Raw genomic sequence first — 21,818 nt, 5'->3', positions numbered from 1 at the left:
CTAGCTATCAGAAAAATTATGGGGACTTTTAATGTGATTAAATAATAACAATGATTTAATATAACTAAAGGGGGAAATGCCCAGTGTGACAGGGTTATGCACCCAGTATTAATAATGAAAGGACACTTTTAATTTTTGAAATAAAGTTCTCAATTGTTAAAAGATGTGGGGAAGGGGGAAGGCAAAACATACTAACTTTTTTGAATAGGTAATAGATTTGCTATACTTACAACTTTGATAATTTGAGCTAAGTTGATGGGTAGTTCATATCTGAGTCGTTTTAGTACTGTGTTCCCTATGCAGCCTTTAAGACCAAAACAAATTCTTTTTTGGGCATTTAAATATTACATTGTCCTTTCCTGTCTGAGGGTTTACCAAATCCTTTCTCCATAATCTTTCTAAGCTTAAGCATGTGAGCATATTTCTTAGATGATTTTCTCCAATTTGAAGATATGGAAGAACCATAAATACTTTTGTGCTCAGAAACTGTACTACTTAAGGCATTCTTGTGAAAGAATATTCTATTCCAAAGACAGGAGGAATGCTGCTTTTTAATACACTTCAAGTGGAAGATACAGCCTAGTCAGAAACATCCTATATTTTGAGAAGGCTTGGCACAGAACTGTGTTCCCCTTCAGCTGCTCTGCAGGGATTTGTGTGCAAGGCTGCAACAAACTCTCACCTTGACATTTCTGAATGTTTGCCAGTGAAACATGATGTTTTAGTAAGCAGCATCTTGCACAAGCAAATCTTGGATTCCTGATCTGGGCCTTCTGCAGAAAGCAACATCACGATAAGTGCTGCAGGAGAGGAGCCGTACATGTGTAAGCATCTCGTTTGAGTGAGATTGAGTACAGGTCCAGCAGCCCGTGGGACAGGGATTTACAGAAGGCTGCCAGCTCTTGCACTGAATTCCCAGTAACAAATTGAGAATTTCCATAAGTAAACTGGGCAACAATATGAACAACATACCGGGCTGAGGGTCTGCAGCAGAAAGCTGGCATTTTAATGCATGTAATGCCCATTAACCTTGTTCATGGAAGACAGATGGTTTGAATTATATGAAAGAAAGAATGAGAAATAATACTGGAAACTCAAGCTGCTGGGTTTTGCAAACATGAGAGGAGCTTTCAGTAGGGCAAAACTTCAGTTGCTGCCCTTCCCCCCATCCTCAGGTGTTAGAGGTGATTTGCCTCATTTGGGCTGATGGAGGGCAGCTGTGGTGGCCTGCACCAGTGCTTTTGAATTCAAAAGCTGCTGGCTTTTGAAACGCTCCCTGGGGACCCCTGCTTTAAAACTCTGTATTTGTGACCTGAGGGAAGTAAAGTAGATTCCAGGAGGTGAATAATGCTGTATTCAAGCTCGGCAGTGTGGATGTGTGTCTGAGCAATGCTGGTCTTGGAGTAATAGGGGAAAAAAGTGAGGTGGAATTTCTGAAATCTCTAGAAAAAAGCTTTTGTCTCGTCTGCTCTTGGTAACCTCTGAGAAAGTGCTTCCAACAGCGGGTTGTTCTCAGCCAGTGATGTTGGTATCAATTTATTCTTTTCCTCCTTTCCCATACTCTGTGTCTGAACTAAACAAATGCTCAAAATTGCTGCATGTGCTGCAAACCCTCATTTCTGGGATATTTGTCTCTGCTGTTAAGAACAGATGTTCCCAAAGCCTGTTTATAAAGAAACTGCTTTTGTTTACAGAAGTTTATTAAAAGGATCATATAATCAATATGTTAGTTTCCTTAAGAGGCTAATCTCTTTTCCAATAATGCTTTTCGAAGGAAATGTCATCATAATTTATAATAGTCTTTGTGAATTCATCTTCTATTATTTATTACATGTTTTCAAAGGATTTAACATAATGCACTTCTTTTCTAAGGTTGCAGACTATTATTAAATTACCTTTTTTTATTAAAATGTAAATTTTAAAACGAGGGTGAAGTTGTTTGGTTTAGTCTGAGATCTTAATTTGATTTTTCATGTCAAACATAGAGGCCCCAATTCCTGCAAAATGCAAAACAAGAAAAGCTTTGTACTCTGTTAATATTTTATTTCTTTTTTTTACGTTTGGGGCTGTAGCAGTTTTGGGGTTTTGTACTCCAATACTTATTCTTTAAAAAATCATCTTGTTCTTAGTTTTGGTGTCATAAGTTACAGTTAATTCAGCTCTTACTAATTTATTATCTACTATAACTGAGAACTGCTCTGTACCAGGTGTTTATGAAACACAGGCTGTGTAATAAATTGGAAGCAACTTGCGTTTTTATTGTAAGTAAATGGATGGAGTCTGTCTTCAGGACAGAAAGGGCTGTAGCTCCAAAATGAGCAATAGCATCAGTACTGTTTGGTGAAGGTTAAGCGCAGAAAATGAGCATTAGGATGCAAAGCAGAATATGAATAGTCAACCAGCAGTAATTATGTTGAAATTAAAAAAAATCAGCTGGAAATAACTCTATCAGTTGAGGTGTGTGAGGCTGCAATTTGGTTTTGGGTTTTAGCTGTTTGTGCAGTTGGGCTGTTTATATGTAGCTTTAGATTAGAATCAAGTGCCATCAGTTTTCAAGCCAATTTTCTACTAGGTGGGGGAAAAATATTTGGGATCCAGTGCAATAACAGTATGAAGTCAGGGTCTAATTCAGAGCATTTTCAGTCCCTTAAGATGATGATTTAGTTAACACATTTAAAACTACCCAAGCAACGTGCCTGAATTGCAGCCTGTGTTTGGTAAAGCTTAGGTATTAGATAAGGTGGGTTTTTTTGGGCAACTGTATCCTGTGCTCTATTGCTGTTCAGAATGCACAACCAAGTATTGTTTCCAGGGGGCAGTTAAAAAAGAACATGTAATTACGACTAGATAACTTTAAAACAGCTCGTGTATGCTGTAAAATCAGAGTCAGAATTAACCATAACCCAAAAAGGACTCTGCATGTAAAGACCTGAAAATTAATTAGATTTTTCTTAAACTTTTCCATTAAGACTATCTAGCATACTGCTTACTTGACTGTTAAAACACTTTAATTGAAAAAAAAAAAAGCATTAAGGTGCTGATATTAAAATCCATTGATAGCCATTAGAAAGACGAAAAAAAAATTTTGAAGTCACTTTGTAGTTCCAGGTTTCTCAGACATGTGAGAGAATGAAGTTGATGCGGAGTTCAACTGTAAAGGTGCACAGTAGTCAAAGTAATGAGAACTTCTTTGGATGTACATGCAGATATTTTTTATCTCGCCACATATTTTTTTTAAAGATATATAAGAAACCTAAACTATGGGGACATACTGTATTTTTTTAGTTATGTTTGCCGTTATAATGGCAGTATGTAACAACAGATAGCCAGATGTTATCTAGGGCTTGTAGCATTCCCATGTACATCACCTAGTGTAGAAAGATTTGATAAATTCTATGTTGTAATGAATTTTCCCATGTGTGAAAGGCAGTATGATCAATCTGATAGGACTGTGGATTGAGAATTAGCATACTTAAATTAGTCCTTTTTGTTAGCATTTCCCAGTGATGTAATTTGGGGGCAAGTTATTTCTCTTTTTCACTTGTGTGGGTTTTTCTTCATTTGTGGGGTGGGGTTTTTTTTCCCCTCATTTATACAATGGGAATAATGATGCTCTTTGTAAGTGCTTTGAGACTTAAGAAAAACACCACAAGCAGAAGAGCTATTTGAAAATATGAGAAGAAAGCTTGCCAAAAAAACCCCCAAAACCCATCTTTTCATTCCAAAAGTTTAATGAGAACAGTTGATCAGTGTAATATCAGACCCTCATTTATCATCTACCACACTGGGAACATGCTAGGTTGGTGAGCTAATGTTTTAATTCAAAAACTCATTTTGAAAAAGCATACTCTTCCAAAACATGAAACTGTTCCTTGGTTTCCTGTAATCCCACAGTTTTTCCTGGAAGGGTGGATGATCTTTCAGAAGCTACTCGCCACCTCCAGTTGCTGCCTCATAACAGTGTTGCGTTGTTTGATCCTGTAGGAATGTGTAGGCTACTCGGGCTACAGGTAGAAGTACAACAGGAAGAAAAGACACCCAAAGGGCTTTGTACTTCTCCCTGTGTATGCGACAGGGGAAAGGGGCACAGTAAGGGCTTTGCCTGCCCTGGATAATCTGCTGGAGAAAGCAGAGGCTTTGCAGTCAAATGTCATTATCGTAGGTATAAGACTGATGGCCAGTTACCCCAGTGTGCCTGAGAACTGAATTGCCAAGCCTGCCTATGCAGGAGCCACCCACCTGTTCTGGAATGCCACCTTGAAAATGCAAAATTATATGGAGGCAGTTGGATTTAATCCTGAGGTGGAGGAGAAGCAGTGGAGCCCCTTTTCTGCAGTGGACTGCTTGGGGTAGAACCCTGAAGAGTCTTTTTAATCAGACTTCCCCTGCAAGGTACCATCACATCATTAGAGCTGACCCTTTTGGGTAGCTTCGTAGATTTTGTCCAGGGACAAAAGTGATTTCTTGAGGGATGTGCTTATGTTTTGTGCCTGATAGCAAGGGGAGATAGTATTGTATTGTACTTTTGCTGATGAGATTAAAGGCTGATCATCTCTCAGGCCTGGCTGGCAGCTCCGGCAGAGTGTAGCAGTAGTCTTTTGTCACAACCTGAAGCCATGAGGAGTGTTGCACTTGTGAAAGAAAATGGAGAACAAAGATAAGGAAAGCCAAAATACAGACATTCATGCAAAGGGTAACAAAACATGGCAGATCAGTTTCTTACTGCTTTCTTTGGTCTATAGCATTATTTCATGTGGTTCATATGGGATAAATGGGCATTTTTAAGTAGAGTGAAGCCCTGATACACTTCTTGGGCTTTGTATGCTATAATTTGCCTTAATAACTAGTATAACAATGCTTATCTTTACAATAGTTGATGTATGGCTCCAGTAGTAAATGAGCATAGAGAATAATTATTATCAGTTCTCTTATGACACTTCTGTGTGGATGGCATATATTCCAGAGGGTATTTTTTTAATACAGCTTGGTTCTTGTTTATGAACACTGCTTTCCTCAAATATCATTATATTCATTTTTCCAGTATGCTCAATTTTCTTTACAGTGGAAGTTTTTTTGCAGCTCTGCATGCCTGCCTTAGGAATCAATTGTCCACATTTGTCACAGCACTCTCAAACTATCAAGCTGCAACAAGGTCTTTTACCATCTCATGCCAGCACACTCTTCATGCAGTCCCTCTGTTGCCTTCTCCTCATCCAGGGCACACTCTCACTTCTCTTGCTTCTTCCTCGGCTGCTCTCTCTTCACTGGCTCTCAACCACTTCACTTAACCAGCCACACCTGCACCTTATCTACATTGGCCAACCTGCTGCCCCCGAAGCCAGCCCACAGTTGTATATTATCAATGCTAATTAACCCAGCTTCATTCCACTACACACATTGACCTTTTCATGCAGGGGCAAGAACAGTTATTTATTCTTTTGCAGTTTTAATATGGTGGGGCTTTGAGCTTTACTCTCCTTCCCAATATGCTGTAATTTAAATGAAAGACAAAGCAGGGCAAGTTGTAGGACCAGAATCTGTTAGCAGAAGTAGGTGTTTGGTATCAGTCACGCTTCATAACTGTGGCTTTACAATTTCACCTTAGGTTAGATGGCTAATAGTTATTGTGGCTAATAGTTATCTTGGCTTGGCAAGTCTTCTGGAAGTAGTAATGACAGGTTATTATAACTCCTTAAATATTTTACTGAAGCCTGTGGAATCCTCTAGGTATGTTTACTTTTAGCTAAATTTACAACAACATGGAAGATGCTACTGTTCCATAAACATCAGGTTTGTGCTGATATTAGTAGAAGTACTTAAGTGTGTTGTAGTTTGTAGTTCTTTTTTCTCAGTAGAAGTCTTAGCCATACTACTTGCATGTACTTAGGTACTTAGCTGACATCTAGCACTATTCATTTTATTGTACTGGAACCATACAGTCTTTCTTTGAATCTCATCCCACAAAAATTTTTAAGCTGTGTATCCTTATGTAGCTTTTACATTAAGTCATTTATCACATCCATGTTCCCTAATCACTTGTTTAGAAAACTTGAGATTAAATTTTTTTGAGTCTGTGGTTGCTGTATTTTATATGACATGTTTTCAATATGCTTTTAGGTTCAGAAGGAGCTAGTAGATGATCTAAAGCAGAGAGGAAAACATAACATGGTGTTTGTCACTTTTTTATTTTTTTATATCTGCCACTGGTACTTCAGAGCATTACAAATATCACTGCATTTCTCAGATTCATGCACAGGCCAACTGAGCTACAAGGAGTTCTTATATCTTTCTGAAATTCTTAACTATGCCTCTCGTTTTCAAACCCACTTGTTTTCCCCATTTTCATGTTTCTCAAATTCTTTGTTGTTGTCTATCAACTTCAACAGTTTGTTTCCTCCTTTTGTCATTCCTTCTCTAATCATCTGCTCTGATTTGTTTCCTCTTTTCCCAGTACTTGTATTTGTTTTCTTCCAGCAATTTTGATTGATGATGGATTGACCATCATCAAACACACTCTGCAGATTAGAAAGCTCTGCTGGACAGAAGCTGGGAGCTTCAGCCAGGTCTTGATCGTTTGAACTACTTGTCAAGCTGTACGGTAATAATCGCAGAGAAGGTAGATGTGTGGAATATCAGTGTAGCTGAGTACAACCCACAGAATCAAGGCTCTGTTAGAAGTTAATTGCAACCATAAATAAAAGGAGAAATGGCCACAGAAGATAAGTCCTGTGTTCTGACCTACTATCATGTTTGAAATGTAAATGCTGTGCAGTATTTTCTGTTAGAAGAATACCTGTCTTGCCAGACTGCGCAATCCAAAAGAGGTAATGCTGCTGCAGCTCAATGATTCTGGAGCCCACCAATAGCAAGGCTAAAGATGTATTCCCAGCAGGGGCACACACTTGTGCTACATATATACATGGCCAGCCACACAGCTCGCAGACACTCAGTGCACCCACACAAACACAGACAGCACCAGCGGCCTCACCCTGCTTCCCACTCTGGCCGAGCAGGATGGAAGTCCATGAGCAGCAGTGTATGTACTTACGTGTGCTTATGTACAAGCAGAATCTCTCCAGCAGCGGGGATCAGGCACATAGGGGTTGTACATCCTGAGGACAGAAACTGGGGAGACTGGAATCAAAAGCCAGCTACTGGGAAAACTAAGGCAGCAGTTCTACTCCAGTTACTGGTAGGGCCAGTTGCATGCACCCCCCCTAGAGCGGGCCAGGGCTCCCCTGGCCCCCGCAGCTGACACTGCTGTGCTTTCACCCCTTTAGACACCAGGTGCTCTTATGTCCAGAGCTGACCCATAAAGACCCACTCACCCCTACTTGCTTCCAGGCCACTTCACTTGCTTGCTGGCTAGTCCAGCTTGATCTTGGCTAGTCATCACGCACTCCTACACCTGCGCTTGCTCCAGTGCCTGGTGCTGTGGGCATAGGAGCCCTCTGACCTGGGTTCTGACCCCAGCTGCTGGCATCCACACCCACATACACGCAAGTGCACACAGGATCAAAAGCCCCTGGCCTAGGAAAGAGTTGGAAAGGAATTTAATGAGGAGGTGGGGCAGACTGCACTGATCAGATGCAGGGCACAACCAGGCAAGCATACTGATCAGAAGTTTACACTTACCCTTCCTTTTCTGTGCTTCTTCCTCCTCCAAATCACCTACCTCTCTTTTCCTGCCTTTGGTTCTGCCTCTAAATGTCCATTGTTCCAGTGAGATCCCACCCCTAGGCAGCAACCCCTTAGAACGGTATTGGGGAGAGCTGCTCCCAGTGACTCATGGTGATGGGTTCTGTGCCCGGACACTAGAGCCAAGGCTGTGCTGGGATAGCCCCAGGCAGGTTGGTTGTTGCTTGGGAGATCTTGATTTGGGTCCCTGTCTGGACTTGTGCAGATGGGCCTTTGATGGGCTGTTGGCTCCTGTGATGGACCTGGGAGAAGCCTGGCAGGGTGTTATTTGGGCTTCTTCCCTGCCAGTGCACCTCTGAGCTCCTCTGTGGGTGTGCAGATGGGCTTATTTCACAGAACCTGACACTTTCCCCGTATTCTCATCCCCTCAGTAAATAGTCTAAATTAATGCTCCACAGTGCTGCTGAACAAAGTGTGTGCCAACCAGAGCAACCTCTAAGGTATCCATCTAACATGGTACTAATTTCACAGCTCATCCATTATGTGGAAAAGATGTGAAAATGATTTCCAGAAAGTTGCCAGGACACCATCATTCCCAATTGAAACTATTGGAGAGAAAACATGAAAAAAGGGACATAGAGCAGATGTTTCTGCTGATATTTTTATGGCAGTGTAAGAACTTGAATTCTGTTGGCATTCTGAGTTGCTTAGTGATTAATGGAAATGACAAAGATGATGCATTGGTTCTAAATTGGTGTCATGCTGACAGAGGACATTTTGATTGAGATAATGCAAGTACTGATATGAGCATTTGTTTTTGTAATGTTTTACTTTTTTTCTGTTGCTGGAAATCGGTGCCTAGCTCCTCTGGAAAACCCACTATTTAGTCTGTGTGTACAGCAGTTGTTTTCATAGGAAAGGTGCTGTTTGCTGGTGTCGTTTGGTTTTGTTCTTTTCAAACAAAAACTTTTAATGTGAGTTTTTAAGGAATCTTATTTTATATGACCAGTATTTTTGTTAATTACTTTTATTAACTTGAGAAGTTTTACTCCAGTAAAACTTGTATTGGGTAAGTACAGCCAAGCAAGTTACCGTATTTGCCTTTACAGGATTACTGGTTGTGATGGGTTCAGATATAAAAATGTCTGGGGAACTAGGGTGAGGAGGAGGGGGGACAGGGGAAAGAAATGGTGACAATGACAACAACTGTGCAGGCCTGTAAAAATAAGACTTAATGACAGTCCTAGAAATGAGCAGGAGAGTCATGCATTTTGGGATTAATAATACTAATGACACTATAATCTCTTTTAAAGCTGTGTAACGAGAGCCTCTGTGCAGCTGAGCATTGCTCAGCATTGATGAGGAAGTTCAGGTCTTAAGACAGATAGAATGCTGTGATATCCAGAGCAGGGAAGAGCCGGCATGAACTCGGTGGGGAAAAATCCTTGGGTTTAATCTGTGGTTTTGCTATGTGTAGCCACTCACAGGCATCCTGTATTAAAATAAGACTCCAGGTATTTCTGTAACTTTGACCTAATTTTACCAGCGTTGCATCCCTCACCTTGGCCCTTGTGTAAGTCACTGAGGTTTCCATTTGTGTATCTCTGTGCACTTCAGAATGCAACCAAGCAGTTGTATTGCACAGCTGGGGAGGTGTAAATCCAGGGCTGTATCTTGTCTCCTCTGTTCCATTGCCCTGGCAATACAAATTCAGTGGGACTGGGAGTAGAAATCATATTTTTCCTTTAGGGGTATGGATTTATTAAACTTACATTTTTATACCAACCTTCAAGCCTTTCATGTGGGAGGGAGGCATAGGAGGGAAGAAAGGGGCAAGATGATATTGGCAGTGTTCCTGTTGTTTCTCAGCTGGAGAAGATTCAAACAAGCTGCAGGCAGCTCTGAAGCTTTCTGTGGCTGGGACCAGTGTGAGATCAGCACAAGCGCGGTGAATATCTGACAGTTTCTTTGACCATCTTCCCTCTCAGGTGCCGTACCCAGTAATGCATTACAGCTATACAAATGTGCCAAACCATCCAGATTTCAAATGAAAGCCTGCCATACCTGGAGATGTTTGGCATGACTTCTACTTGTGTATCCTTGAATGACTTAGTTCTCAAAAGCACCTCGTTAAAAATTGATGTCTAATAATACTTCTTTCTTGTGATGTCTGTAGGCTGACACTTACAAGAATGCTAATTGCCTAATCTATGGCTTATAGTTTGAAATCACTGCTAAAATTGTTTAAAAATCCATCTTAGATCAGTCATTTTGATTTAAATTCATTTCTCTTTGCCCTGCCTCCCCCAGCCCAAAACAGAGAAAGAATGAAGTTGAGAAAGAAACGGAACCCCTTTTGGTTTTGCCATAAATGGGATGGTTTTCATCTGTATTCATAGCAAATACCTGGGTTGCAATGCTGTGTGGTAACTGAAATTACAGTTTTCACCCCCATGGCAGTAATTTTCTTTGTTATCCCAGTGGCAAATAAAGTCATGCTCTATTTCTTATCCTGATGGCAACCCAGAATTCTGCTTTCTTCCTTTGTTACCACAATGGTAATTGTCTTGTTTGTCACTGACATGGGTGAGCCTAGAGTCAACTTGACACAAAACTGGCAAATTTCCACATATCTTATTATTTTTATTTTTTTCTTCTTTTTTAATTTCATTTCTGTTTCTACAGGGCATATGTGAATATTGCACTAATAATGAGATTCCTTTATAAGTTCATTAGCCCACAGTAGGAGGCAGAGGGAAAGCATGAGGCAGATATAGCAGCTGGGAAGGTGGCGATCCATAATTTCGGAGCTTTAAGAAGGCTGAAGCTTAGATCAATGGCAGCAGGGAGAAGGCTTATGCTCAGGCACAAAGGAGTTTTGCTGTGTTGGAAAGTTTTAGTGGCATGACAGCCAATGCAGCAGTGGACAGAAATGTATGTTAGTCCATCTGTAAAGCACTACAATACCTTCTGTAGGTTTACCTTCCCAATTAATTAAAAGAAGTGTGTATGTGTGTATTTATATTATTTTTCATTTATATTGAATGCATATATTTATATATACTACATATACACAAAACTAAAGAATGATCTTTCTTTTGGAAGCTATTTTAAGGTTTTTGGGGTGCAGAGCAACTGAGGATTGGGAAGGGATCAGCTTAGGAGGGGTTAACCAATAGTGGAAGCAAACATTGAGGACAACTGCTGGTTTAATTTTGTGATTTTTTTTTGTTTTGTTTTAATTTAGCTTTGTAGAAGTGGGCTTTATTGCTGGCTTATTTATCTTGTAGTTCATTGCATAGGCTTCTGTGAATAAGGAAGACTATTTTGGGATGGATTAGTAGAAGCATAACTTGTGGGATGTGCAAATTAATACTGCTGTGCTGGGCATTGTCCATTTTCATATGCTGAGCTTCATGAGGAGATTGGAGAGTCCAGAGCAAAGCAAGAACAAGAATATAGCACCTAGAGAAAACAGCCTGTGGCCAGTATGAACAAACTTAACCTTTTTCATGTGGAGAAGGCATTTGTATTACCAATAGAGAAAAGATGGCTGCAAAGAGGAGTACAATAAGCTATTGTCCAAATTAATTGTGGGTAGAAAGAGAAATTGTGAGTTTAAGTTGCAGCAGAGCAGCTTCACAGTGTAGGGAGAGTGAGAGAAATACTGATGCTGAAGGACTGGTGGAGCTATAGGCTGTCCCGGCATGTTGAGGAATTTGTCATGGCAGATTTCAAACAGAAGTATGTCAAAAATGATACATGGATGTAATTGAGCTTTTTTGTGGAGGGGGATTAGGTTATCATTGAAGTTCGTCCCAGCCATTTGATTCTGCCATTACACTAATTATGATCATGAAAAAGATTTTGCTTTTTTCCTGGCACTTAATGCTCCAAATATAATTTAAGCAATTGAACAACCTTTTTCCCAAATAATCTTGTAGAATGATGTAATACTTAATGTGGTGCTAAGAGTAGCAGAACTAAACCCTTAGGCTTAATTTAACTTGTAGTTGAACTGCCAGAAAGTGAAATAATAGTGCAGTGTGCGATAGACTCTTAGTAATCTCACGTGGCCATAGTGAAAGAATGAAGTTTTGACCTCTTAGAATTCACATGTTTGTCCTAGCCAATTGAGAGCAAACCCAGGGCCCCTATGATGATTGTATTCCAGAAAAAAACAATCAAATCACATTTTCACTCTGAAGGTGTGTGAAGATGCCAGGAGTTGTGCGTGCTTGTGCTTTTGTGACTGCAATGGCTCGGTTCAGCTTCTGGCTGTGGAGGTAACCCCGTCGTGGGGGAGAAGTAGTACTTGATGTTCTACAACTGGAAAAATGATTGGCAAAAGCATGTGCCATGTCATATGCAGCCATGATTTCTGGATTTGTTCATGGTACTTTCCAAGATTTACAAATTCTCTTATTTACAGTGAAAATTTCTAATTGCCTAATTGCATTTACATGTGAAAATTGCATTTTTACTGAGTGGATGTTTGTGTACAGCAACATTTCTTTAAACAGGAGAAAATAATGTTCTTGCAGATGCAACACAAGCACACCAATTATATTGCTCACAGGGCTTCAGGGGTTTTAGTTTACTGTATATTTGGCTATACATAAAGCCAGTAACTGCAGGTTTTCTGAGTTCCATTGTCATTACTAATTAAGCAATATTGCACTGGCAAATGCATGTCATACTTGGTCACTTTTTTCTTGTTTGTTTCCCGAATACAAGTAATTTGGTTGTAACCAAATGTAACATAAGTGAATCTAGAATTGTTATATTTCCTCAGAAAGAAATTTCTGGAATTTCTTTAGATCCATTTCCAAAACCAAACACCCAAAACAAAACAAAACCAAACAGACTTTCCCAAAGGAATTTTAAATCTCCAAGTGAATCTTTTTCTGTACACATCATACGTAAGATGCGCGTAATGCTGCAGCTCATCAAGAAACTCTGTTTCCTTCTGGGACATAAACCTTATTGCTGTTACTGATATATTCAGGCACGATTTCCAGGTGCCCTTAGACTGGGCACAGAATCGCAGCACTGTGGCTAGCAGAGTGTGCTGGCATCTCCCTGCTGCCCTGGCCTCTTGGGGTGAGTGCACGACAAGCAGCCACGGCTGCTGCTTCCTGGCTTGTGAAGGCTGGAACCTGAAGGTCTGTACCTTATTTAGATACAGTGTTATCTTATTAGAACCCTATATTTATTTAAAGTGCTATTTCCTGTGCTTTTTCTCATTGAGGTAGCCTAATCCTACAGGGGCATCCTAGCTGCAAGTACCTGAAATGTAGCGGTGGGGCTTGCGGTGAGCAACTCTTGGCTGAAAATCCACTTTCTGGCCAGGCAGAAATTGATGTCTACAGAAGCCCACTGGGCATTTAGTTTGAAGAGCTCTTTGTGCTGTTGCAAGATGTTTTTCGCTAGTTAGGATTTTATTTTGTGATTCCTGCTACCACCTTCTTTTGCTCAGAGGAGGGTGCTATTTTCGCAAATATTTTGAAGATATTTTTAAATCATGAAGGATTATTGAAAAGTGGTCTTTGGACGTTTACAGGAACTGAAACAGGTGTTTTATTGTATTTTTAACATTAAGATAATTACATAATAGGCACAAATAGCAAGAAAAAGTCCTGAAACAAAAGTCCTGGTTACATGAGAATCTTCTCTCTGCAGGATGAGATTGTGTTTGATGATTTTAATGCTTTGAAGGTCTTTTTAGGTGAGTGTGCCCACATTTAGATAAGTGGAAGTGTGTTGAAACAGTTCAAAACATTTTTAGGTATGTGTGCATTCTGTATCAGAATGGTGACGGTTTCTCCTTCAGCTTTAGTTTCCTCCCACTGTCACTGATTGATGAGTTGTTTTCAATGCTGCTGGTGGGTGGTTCTCCTCGATTTTTGAGTTGTAATTTATTTTAACTTTCAGCTGTCACTGCTGAGGGCATTGGGAGCTTCTGTAAACTGGCAGAAAGGTGGAAGGGGAAAACCCAGGAATGTTCAGCAGAAGTTTCCAATGACATTGCTTTGCCAACAGAAAATGAATAAGGGTACCCTTAACCTTCGGAAAAGTGGCAAAAGCTACTCTGGAAAACATCTCAAGCTCATGATAATCAAGATCATATTAAGTTATGGTTCTCCTAATGAGTAAAGACATTTTAGTTAAATTTTCGTCTCTTTTGTAGGAAGGATAAGTACAGTAATAACAATTACAAACAGAAGAATTGTTTAGTAAGGAGTGTGTGTGTGCGTGCACACAAGAAACTGTGGAGGAATTTACATGCTAAAAATATACTTGTTATAACAGTGTTATATACATGTAGCTATGTTTTACTATAAATTGGATGTAACTTTGCAATGCAGAGCATTTTTGAGAGTGTGCATTACTACAGTATGGATTTCTAGCAATACTTCCATCTCATTGTCATATCTGAAAGTGTTACTTCACTTTTCAAATGTAAGATGTAAAAGTAAAAGCTTATTAACACTTATTTTGTCTGATTTTAACAACGCTTGTGTACTTATTCTAAGTTTAACTATCACCAGGGACTCAAGTTTTTACTTTAGTTTACTTTTCCTGTTCTTAGGCATTATAAGGATGAGTTTCAAACTACAGAATTTTTACATCCAAACTTTAAAAGACTCACAGGTTTGTTCTGGCCATTGCAGCAATAGTCCTTTGGAATAACAAGAACTTTGAAGTAGTATTGCATCAGGTTGGCTTTTTGTGGGGCTCTTAAAAAACTTTAATAGACATGAAGTAGTAGATCGAATCAGAGATCAAATCAGCAGCTTCATATGTTCTTACTGCCAGAATACAGATCTCAAATTCAGAAGGGTTTTTGTTCTCATGTGTGACTTGCTTTGAGTTATGGTGAGATTTCCAGTTCACTTAACCTGTTCTAAAAAAATTGTAACACACATTTCTCCACCATAAAGCACTGGAATGAATAAGGGTGGGGATATGTTTGTTGTAATATTGCACAGAAAGAAACTTGACAGAACAGAAACTTATGGTGTATATGTAGTTATATTAAAAAATATTTTAAACATTTTTGCTTTTTAGGTGATATATCTTGTAATAAATAAAAATAAACCCTTTCTTTTAAAATAAACTGCTGGTATGCCATTTCAGATGCAACTATTTATTGAGTAGGTTGGGGATTTTTTCTCCCTTTTCTGTTTCTTTCTGCTTTCAGCCCTTTTTCAGGGGCTCAAGAGTTGAAACCAGCTTGAATGACATAAACCCAAGCACCTCACAGTCTATTTAGCTTTCATTATTTTTCTGAAAAGTTGAAAGTGATGGAAAGGCATAGCTGGACTTCCTGTAGCTAATGCACTGCCTACTTTTGTCACCTCTACTGTTATTTAATTCCATCACATCCTGTGAATCTGCACCTTTCCTATGCCCCCGTAAAGCTGAGATTTACTCCTGCATTAGCAGCAGTTTGAAGGAATTTATCCCCTGCAGCAGCCATATTCACTGACAGAAACAATGTATTGTAAGACACTCGTGTCACGCAGTGCAGACTATCCTGCTAGGTCTTCTTTTTATAAAGATCTTTGCACTGTTTGTCAGCCCTAAAATTAAACCTGCCTTTTTTACATAGTGATGCAGGAGCTGTAGTTCTCCAAGATGCTACGGAAACTCTAAGGGAGCAGCATATAGGGTGACAGAGTTGCTAAATCCTTTTTGTCATTTAGCTCTTCTGCTTTCCAGAGATAGCCAGCAGCTGTGCCACCGGTGTGAGATAACTCTCTCCTGATCTTTATGCCACTCAGAAAGTAAAACAGGAGTGAGAACATCTGCTTCCTTCAATCAGTAAAGAGCCATTGAAATCTAAGAGAAGTTGACTTTTCCCAACTTCCGGCTGATAGTCTGAAGCTGGAAAAAGCTATTCTGTGAATTGGTTTTCTAAACTATTTGTTGTTTCTCAAATGTTTAAAATAGAGGATCCTAAAAAAAATTGGAAATGTTCTTTTCCCCTGTCCATCAACATCTCCTCCTTGGAATTCAGGTCAGCAGTCCTGGGGGTGGAAAAGAACCCATGAAGAAATGCATCGATGAAAACAGTATTAAGGTCTGTGTGGCTACAAGGTTTTTACTCAGTCTGCTTCCCTAGTCAAACTTTTCTAAGAGAAACATTTCCCCTCATGCTATGCTCAAGCCCGTTGTTGTGAATATTAGCTTAGTCAATGGTGAACTTCAAAATGCATTCGTAGTTGCTGTTGTCAGCTCATTAAAATGGCTGGATTTTCTGCCTAGACTAATAAGCTTAAAGAAGCTTGATGTTTCACACCAAAAGTTGAAATGAGATTCTTTAATTATTATTTTTTAAATTTCTTTTTACTTCTTGTCAGAACACAGCCAAGCCTTTTCAGATTTTAGTGTGGAATGGATTTGGTGGTCTCAGTTTGATGTCTCAGTTTGATCTGTATTATTGAGGTGATTAAACTTTTAAAAGACTATAGTTTGTTGCTCTTTCTGATTTTCATTCTCATTGTACATGCTTTTTAGCTGGCTCTGAGACGTAGGATCACTGTTCTGATCAGGTTTTCACCTCTTATTGCTTGTGGACAGTTTTTGATGCAATATAAAAGCATGTCAAGTTAAGAGTGAGGAAGCCATTTGCAAGGTGGGTTTCCCCCCTCCTTCTTCTCAAAAAGAATATAAGTAACGTTTGGGGAAAAAAAAAAATATCCAGACAGCTGGAAACAGCTTATTTTGTCATCAGGGCACATGTGAGTTTTAGCTTGGAAGATTTTGAAATTTAATACTCTCCTGAAGTCCCTTAAGAATATATATGCTGTGTGCTTGGACCAACTACCAAGAAAGCAAATACACTTTTTGGCATTTTTACTTCTGATGGCTTGAAAAGCAGAAATCTATTGTGCTTGTGCCTTCAGTTCTCGCTCTCTCTCTCCTATTCCCTGTATGTAGATATATGCAACCATTTCTCCTTATTTGCATAGACTTCATATCTGAATCTTGCATTTTTCTGACTTGTCCTCTCTTGGTTCGGTTAATTTTTTTTGCTTCTTTATTGTAACCTTTATCAATTTTCTAATTTAAGCTATTTTGATTCTGCCATGCTCTCTTCCTTGTTGTATTGTGTTCTTCTGTGTTTTAATGTACTCAGGTGGCTTCTAAAATGATGTTCCTTAAGTGTTTGCCCTTTCGTCTATTCTAGGTGTTCTTGGAGTTTCTTAATTTCTATTTTCACCTGTTCTTCTGTCTTACTAACAACCTTTTTGTGCAGCATTTCAAAAACCCATTTAAAAGAAGTACTGAATTATAGAATGATCCTGTATTGTCTTCCTTTCTACGTCATCTTCTACTTTGACATCTTGGTATAATGTCTTACTCTCCTCCCCTTCACAGTTGCCTTCTCTGCCTGGCACTTGCCACTTTTGTTCTGGTGTTTGCATTAGTGCCTACCCTTTGCCATCTGAAGTCAACAAAACGGTCTATTTCTGTCATCAAGCATATTCATACACCGCAACATGATAGTTTGCTGTTTCCTATTGCATCTTAATAACCAGTTATTCTATCAGTATACTAACTTCACTTACCCCTTCGCTGTGTTTCTGTGCACCTGTTAAGTGATTTGTATGTTAGTGTTCCTTGCACTAGAACCTACCCTTTCAGTTTTGTTTATTCCCTTGAAGGTCTTTAAGTATGACTTACATATGGATAAAACCTGCCAAAACCTATCACACACTCATAAAACCACTTTTCACAAGGTGAATTGATCTCTAATACCTCATTCTTTTGTCTTTATTTGAAGAATGATCTTAATTTCTGCATTTGGTGTTCAACATAATGTTGAAGCTTAACAAATGCTGAAACGTTCAAAAGCAGCCTTTTTTCAAAAGTCCCGTGTTGTAATACTAGTAACTACCTACCACTCACTCTATTTCTCCTGTTCCAGAAGAACAGAAGGAGTGGTGTATCTAAACCCTTTAGTTTCTGTAAAAATATTCAGCAGGGATAAATGAGTGTCTGATTAAACAGTGACTTGGTTTTGTCTTCCATATAATGCTCTTCAGTATTTTTTCCTGAATTGTAGTAGTATCTCTGTACAAAGATTGGCCTGCCTTTTTGAAAGGAGCAGACTTAGAGAAAAACGTCATATAGCCCTGTGGTGAAATCTGCATACTACAAAGACAAAACTTCCTTGGTTTTCTGTAAGGTTTAGAAACTGAAAACGCCAAACTTCTGGAAGATCATTAAACAGTCAGTATTTGTCATCCTCTTGACTTGACCTGGAATGAGTCTATTAATATTTGTGACTTTGTTTTACAATAACTATACATTAATGCAGTTGGTATTTTATGATTACATTTAGGTAGCATGTAGAGAGTTAGAGAAATACTTGAAGAAAATTGTTTATGAATTCCTTATGAAATCTGCATGAAGTGTCTGAAAACAGACACAGTCTCCTTGATAACGAGAAATTCTGTTGACTTTAGTTTGGGGAGAAAGGGGAAATTACTTGGAATATCTCACAATTTAATTAAAATGTCTACTTCTTGTATCAAATTAACTTTAGACGTTGTAACGAACACATAAAACTTTCCAGAAAAGTCTTTCTTTTTTAACATCAACAAGGTCTCTCTCTTTATACAGTAGAGCTAACAGTCTTTAGCTTTGTGTTTATGCCACGTCCAAATTGGAGACTTTTTCTTTTTTTAGCGTTGCTTTCCTTCCTGTGTCTTGATGGTTGGTTAGAGGCCTTTAAATGTGTGTGTGAGATCAGTCCGTCACTGCCAAAGCCCAGGGAAACATCTTGTCCTCGTTGGACTTTTGAAATAAACCCAGTCTTAGCAAGGAGATAGATTGGAAGAATTGCCAACAAATTAGATGAATGTTTAGAGTGGATGTGAAGTCTGGTTAAACAAACATTTCATTTCTTTTAGTAGCTGATTGATTGATTCCAAACAAAAATGCTGTACCATCTGGTCCTTGGAAAACAAAGAAACGTTACACATTCCTTTTGAAAAAAATTGCATAGAAAAATACTTAACAGTTTTCTATAAAGACACACCAATTTATATAAATTACCAGTTTTACTTGTTCTATGCATAACATGATCTGATTTATTCATGTATACTACGTATAACTTTGTGATAGTCATACCTTTCACAGAAAATGGGGGGATTACTAGAAAAGCTCCTATCTACAATGCTTATTATTCTGTCTGAGCTATTCACCATAACAGAATTTGACAAGCGGTTTTATGACTTGAAATAGAAAGCAGTATAAAGAGGTCGAGGACAAATTGAAACAACTGCCCCGCCAAATCAATTAAACGTTTTGCAGTAAATATGGTGAAATTTTAGGCCTTTCTGGAACAGTATTAGTTACGTAGATATATAGAGTAACTGCAGAGCTGTGTAGAGACAGATATTACATGTAGTGAGAAATTCCACAATTTTGAAACCTGATGTTATTCTGGGTGGTAATAAAACCTAAAAATTTCTAAAATTTACAGAGAGAAAACTCATAAGCTTTTTGGTGTATCTCTTGAAAAGAGGGAAAACTAAAGGAAGAAAGTATGTTGCATTAATAGAAGTGTTTCCATTTATGATGTAAAACTTCAACCTGTGTATAAACAAAGTTCTGAACAAAAACATTGTCAAAAATGGTTTAAAGAGACTTGAAAAAGTCGGTTTGGTTGGTTGTCCCCCTGCACCCCCCAGCTCTGGCATTCCTCCACTTGCTAAAAAATTATGTGTCTCAAACTTCTAATCACTTCTGTATCTTTTGGAAAGATGCTTTGTTTCCTGTGAATGTCAGTCACATTATTGTAATCTCAAAGGTGTGGTTCTTGATGTATAAATAAAATGAATTTATTGTCATTATGGGTTTTTTGCTTCAGGATATGAGGCTATGAAGATACTTATTGCTGTGTTTTATTTCATTCCAGCTATTCATGAGCTCTCCTGTGAAGCATACAAACACTTGGGCAAAACTTCAAATTACTACTGGATAGATCCAGATGGCAGTGGGGCACTGGGGCCTTTGAAAGTTTACTGCAACATGACAGGTAACAGCATTGTGTTTGCTATTTTTTTTATTATTTTTTTTGTGTAGTTGGGAAAAAGTCTATTCATAATTTGTATTTCTTGGCAAAAGAAAAATAACTGCTAAGCGCTTTTCAAGAGAAGGGTCATCAAATTTGTAATCACCAGGCAGTATACTCTGAGCAAGGCAGTAGTTAATCCATTTCATAAACTTCTTGAATCACAGCTATTAATTAGCCTTAACAGGCCTTTGCATTCCCAGTGGTGCATAATTTTTAAAAAGAAAAAAAGTGTACATATATGGCTATTTACTAGAACTATTTTATATCAACATATTGATAGTTCAGTAATATCTGTGATTTATGAGGTACCGTATAAGGCAGCTTTTCAGAAATGTCAGACTTTTATTTCTGTGTAGGTGTCATTGACTTTTACCACAGACAGGGAATAGAAATTATTTACAAGAGAAACAAAACATTTGATTTGTGTTAGGAGGACATACTTTGTTTAACTTCTGAGACCATATGTATAACTGCATTCACTTCTTTTGGTTTTGTTGTGTGGGGTTTTTCCTGCCTGTAACAGTAGTTCTGTATGGGTAACTTCCTATCTGGGCATTCTCGCAGCAGCTGTCCTTAAGTCATTTGCATTGGCGTGCTGTGGCAGAAAAATATGATAAAGAAAAAAGGGGGCAGTTTCTTGCACCAGGAGTGTATGATGTGTTTGGTTGGTTAATGCATGACAATTGTCTCGCCGCTTTTTCTGATATGAAATACTGGGTAGCTGATACAACAGACGCATCCCCTGCCTTTCCTCCATTATCTGCGTGTAAGTTTGAATTTCAGTCTGTTTTCATTTGAAATCTGGCATATGTCCGAGTCATCAGGCTTTAGCATCAGCAGGGTGACCCACGCTATCGTAAGTTGAAACAGTAACTCTGTCTCTGTAGAAATCTCAGTTGCTGAAGCTCATGTAGCTCTTCCTGGTGGAAGAAACCTGTACATGCCTGGACCTGTGGGGTGGGTTTTATCCAACTTGGATGGGAGAAATTAGGGGGGAGGGGGGAAGCTGACATGAAGGGGGATGCATGGCACGTGCAGCAGACCCCAGATCAAGTGCTCCTAGGTAGACAGCTTGTCTAGGCAGGAGAACAGCAAAATACCAGCTTTGTGTTGCCATTAATGTCTGCATTTGTCTAATAAAGCATACCTAAGAAGGAGCCTGATCCAAGCTCTGGGAGTGCCATCAGTCCTCCTGGGGCTGGAGAGGCAGGCCAGCCAGTCTGTTCGGAGATACGGCTGTAAAGGCAATCTTTCACATAAGTGGATCCTGACCCATTTAGGGCTTTTAAAATCATAACTAGCACCTTGAACTGTATCAGTAACTAATCAGGCAGGCACTGCAGGGAACAGTGCCAAGAATTGCTGATGTATTACAGCAATTTCTGCTATTCAGAAGAAGAACCGCTGTGTTCAGCACCTAGCTATGGCTTTTGGGTACTCTTCAAGGGTAACTTTGTAAATTAAAAATATACTACCCTAGTGGTGTCAGGCACAAAAAACGTGCACCTATCCAGTACTAGAGTATTGCTCATTCATGTTAAATATAAACATACAGCAGAAAGTCCTAGTAGCTTGTCCAACACTGGGGGAAAAAACAGATAAGAAAAGTAAAAGTAACCATTTCATTTTACTAATGTTTCTCATCTACAAAACAGTTTCCAGAGTAATAAAATGTGGCCTTCTCCTAACCAGTGCAAGGAGATCATAAACACTAGGATGGATGATTTAGTGCTCATTCCCTTCATTTGGATATGATGTGTGCTGTGGGAAAATGCAGTTTTCTGTTTTGACTGGATCATTCTCATCAGCAGGTCTTTCCTACAAGAAGGTGTTTTGCACTAATATCCATGTAACTATTTAAATTTTAAAAATAAGAACCAAAGAGAAGTATTTCTTCATTAAAATGCAAATGACTGGAAGAAATACGTGGAAGTCCATGGGAAGCAATTTTAATCTCTGCTTCTAAAACTCGAAGGCCACACTGATAATCGTTCCTGGATAGCTTAGTAAAGCACATCACCTATGTATGTACTCTGTAGTACCTATACATTGCAGCTGTTACAGCTTTCATTTTCTTTTAGTTAGT

At 38.9% G+C, this 21,818-nt stretch overlaps 1 protein-coding gene across 2 annotated transcripts in view; it reads left to right on the top strand.

Moving 5' to 3' along the window:
* CNTNAP2 (contactin associated protein 2) overlaps nucleotides 1-21,818 on the top strand; it is a 1,159,974-nt gene that overhangs the window by 758,144 nt on the left and 380,012 nt on the right. For both annotated transcript variants that reach the window (XM_056337119.1, XM_056337120.1), the window contains one exon: nucleotides 19,574-19,693. In XM_056337119.1, coding sequence (XP_056193094.1) covers nucleotides 19,574-19,693 — 120 coding nt within the window. The remainder of the gene's footprint in view (nucleotides 1-19,573; nucleotides 19,694-21,818) is intronic.

Source organism: Falco biarmicus, chromosome 4 (genome assembly GCF_023638135.1).
Source record: "Falco biarmicus isolate bFalBia1 chromosome 4, bFalBia1.pri, whole genome shotgun sequence".
NCBI classification, from domain to species: Eukaryota; Metazoa; Chordata; class Aves; order Falconiformes; family Falconidae; genus Falco; species Falco biarmicus.
This window is presented reverse-complemented; position numbering and strand designations above follow the sequence as displayed.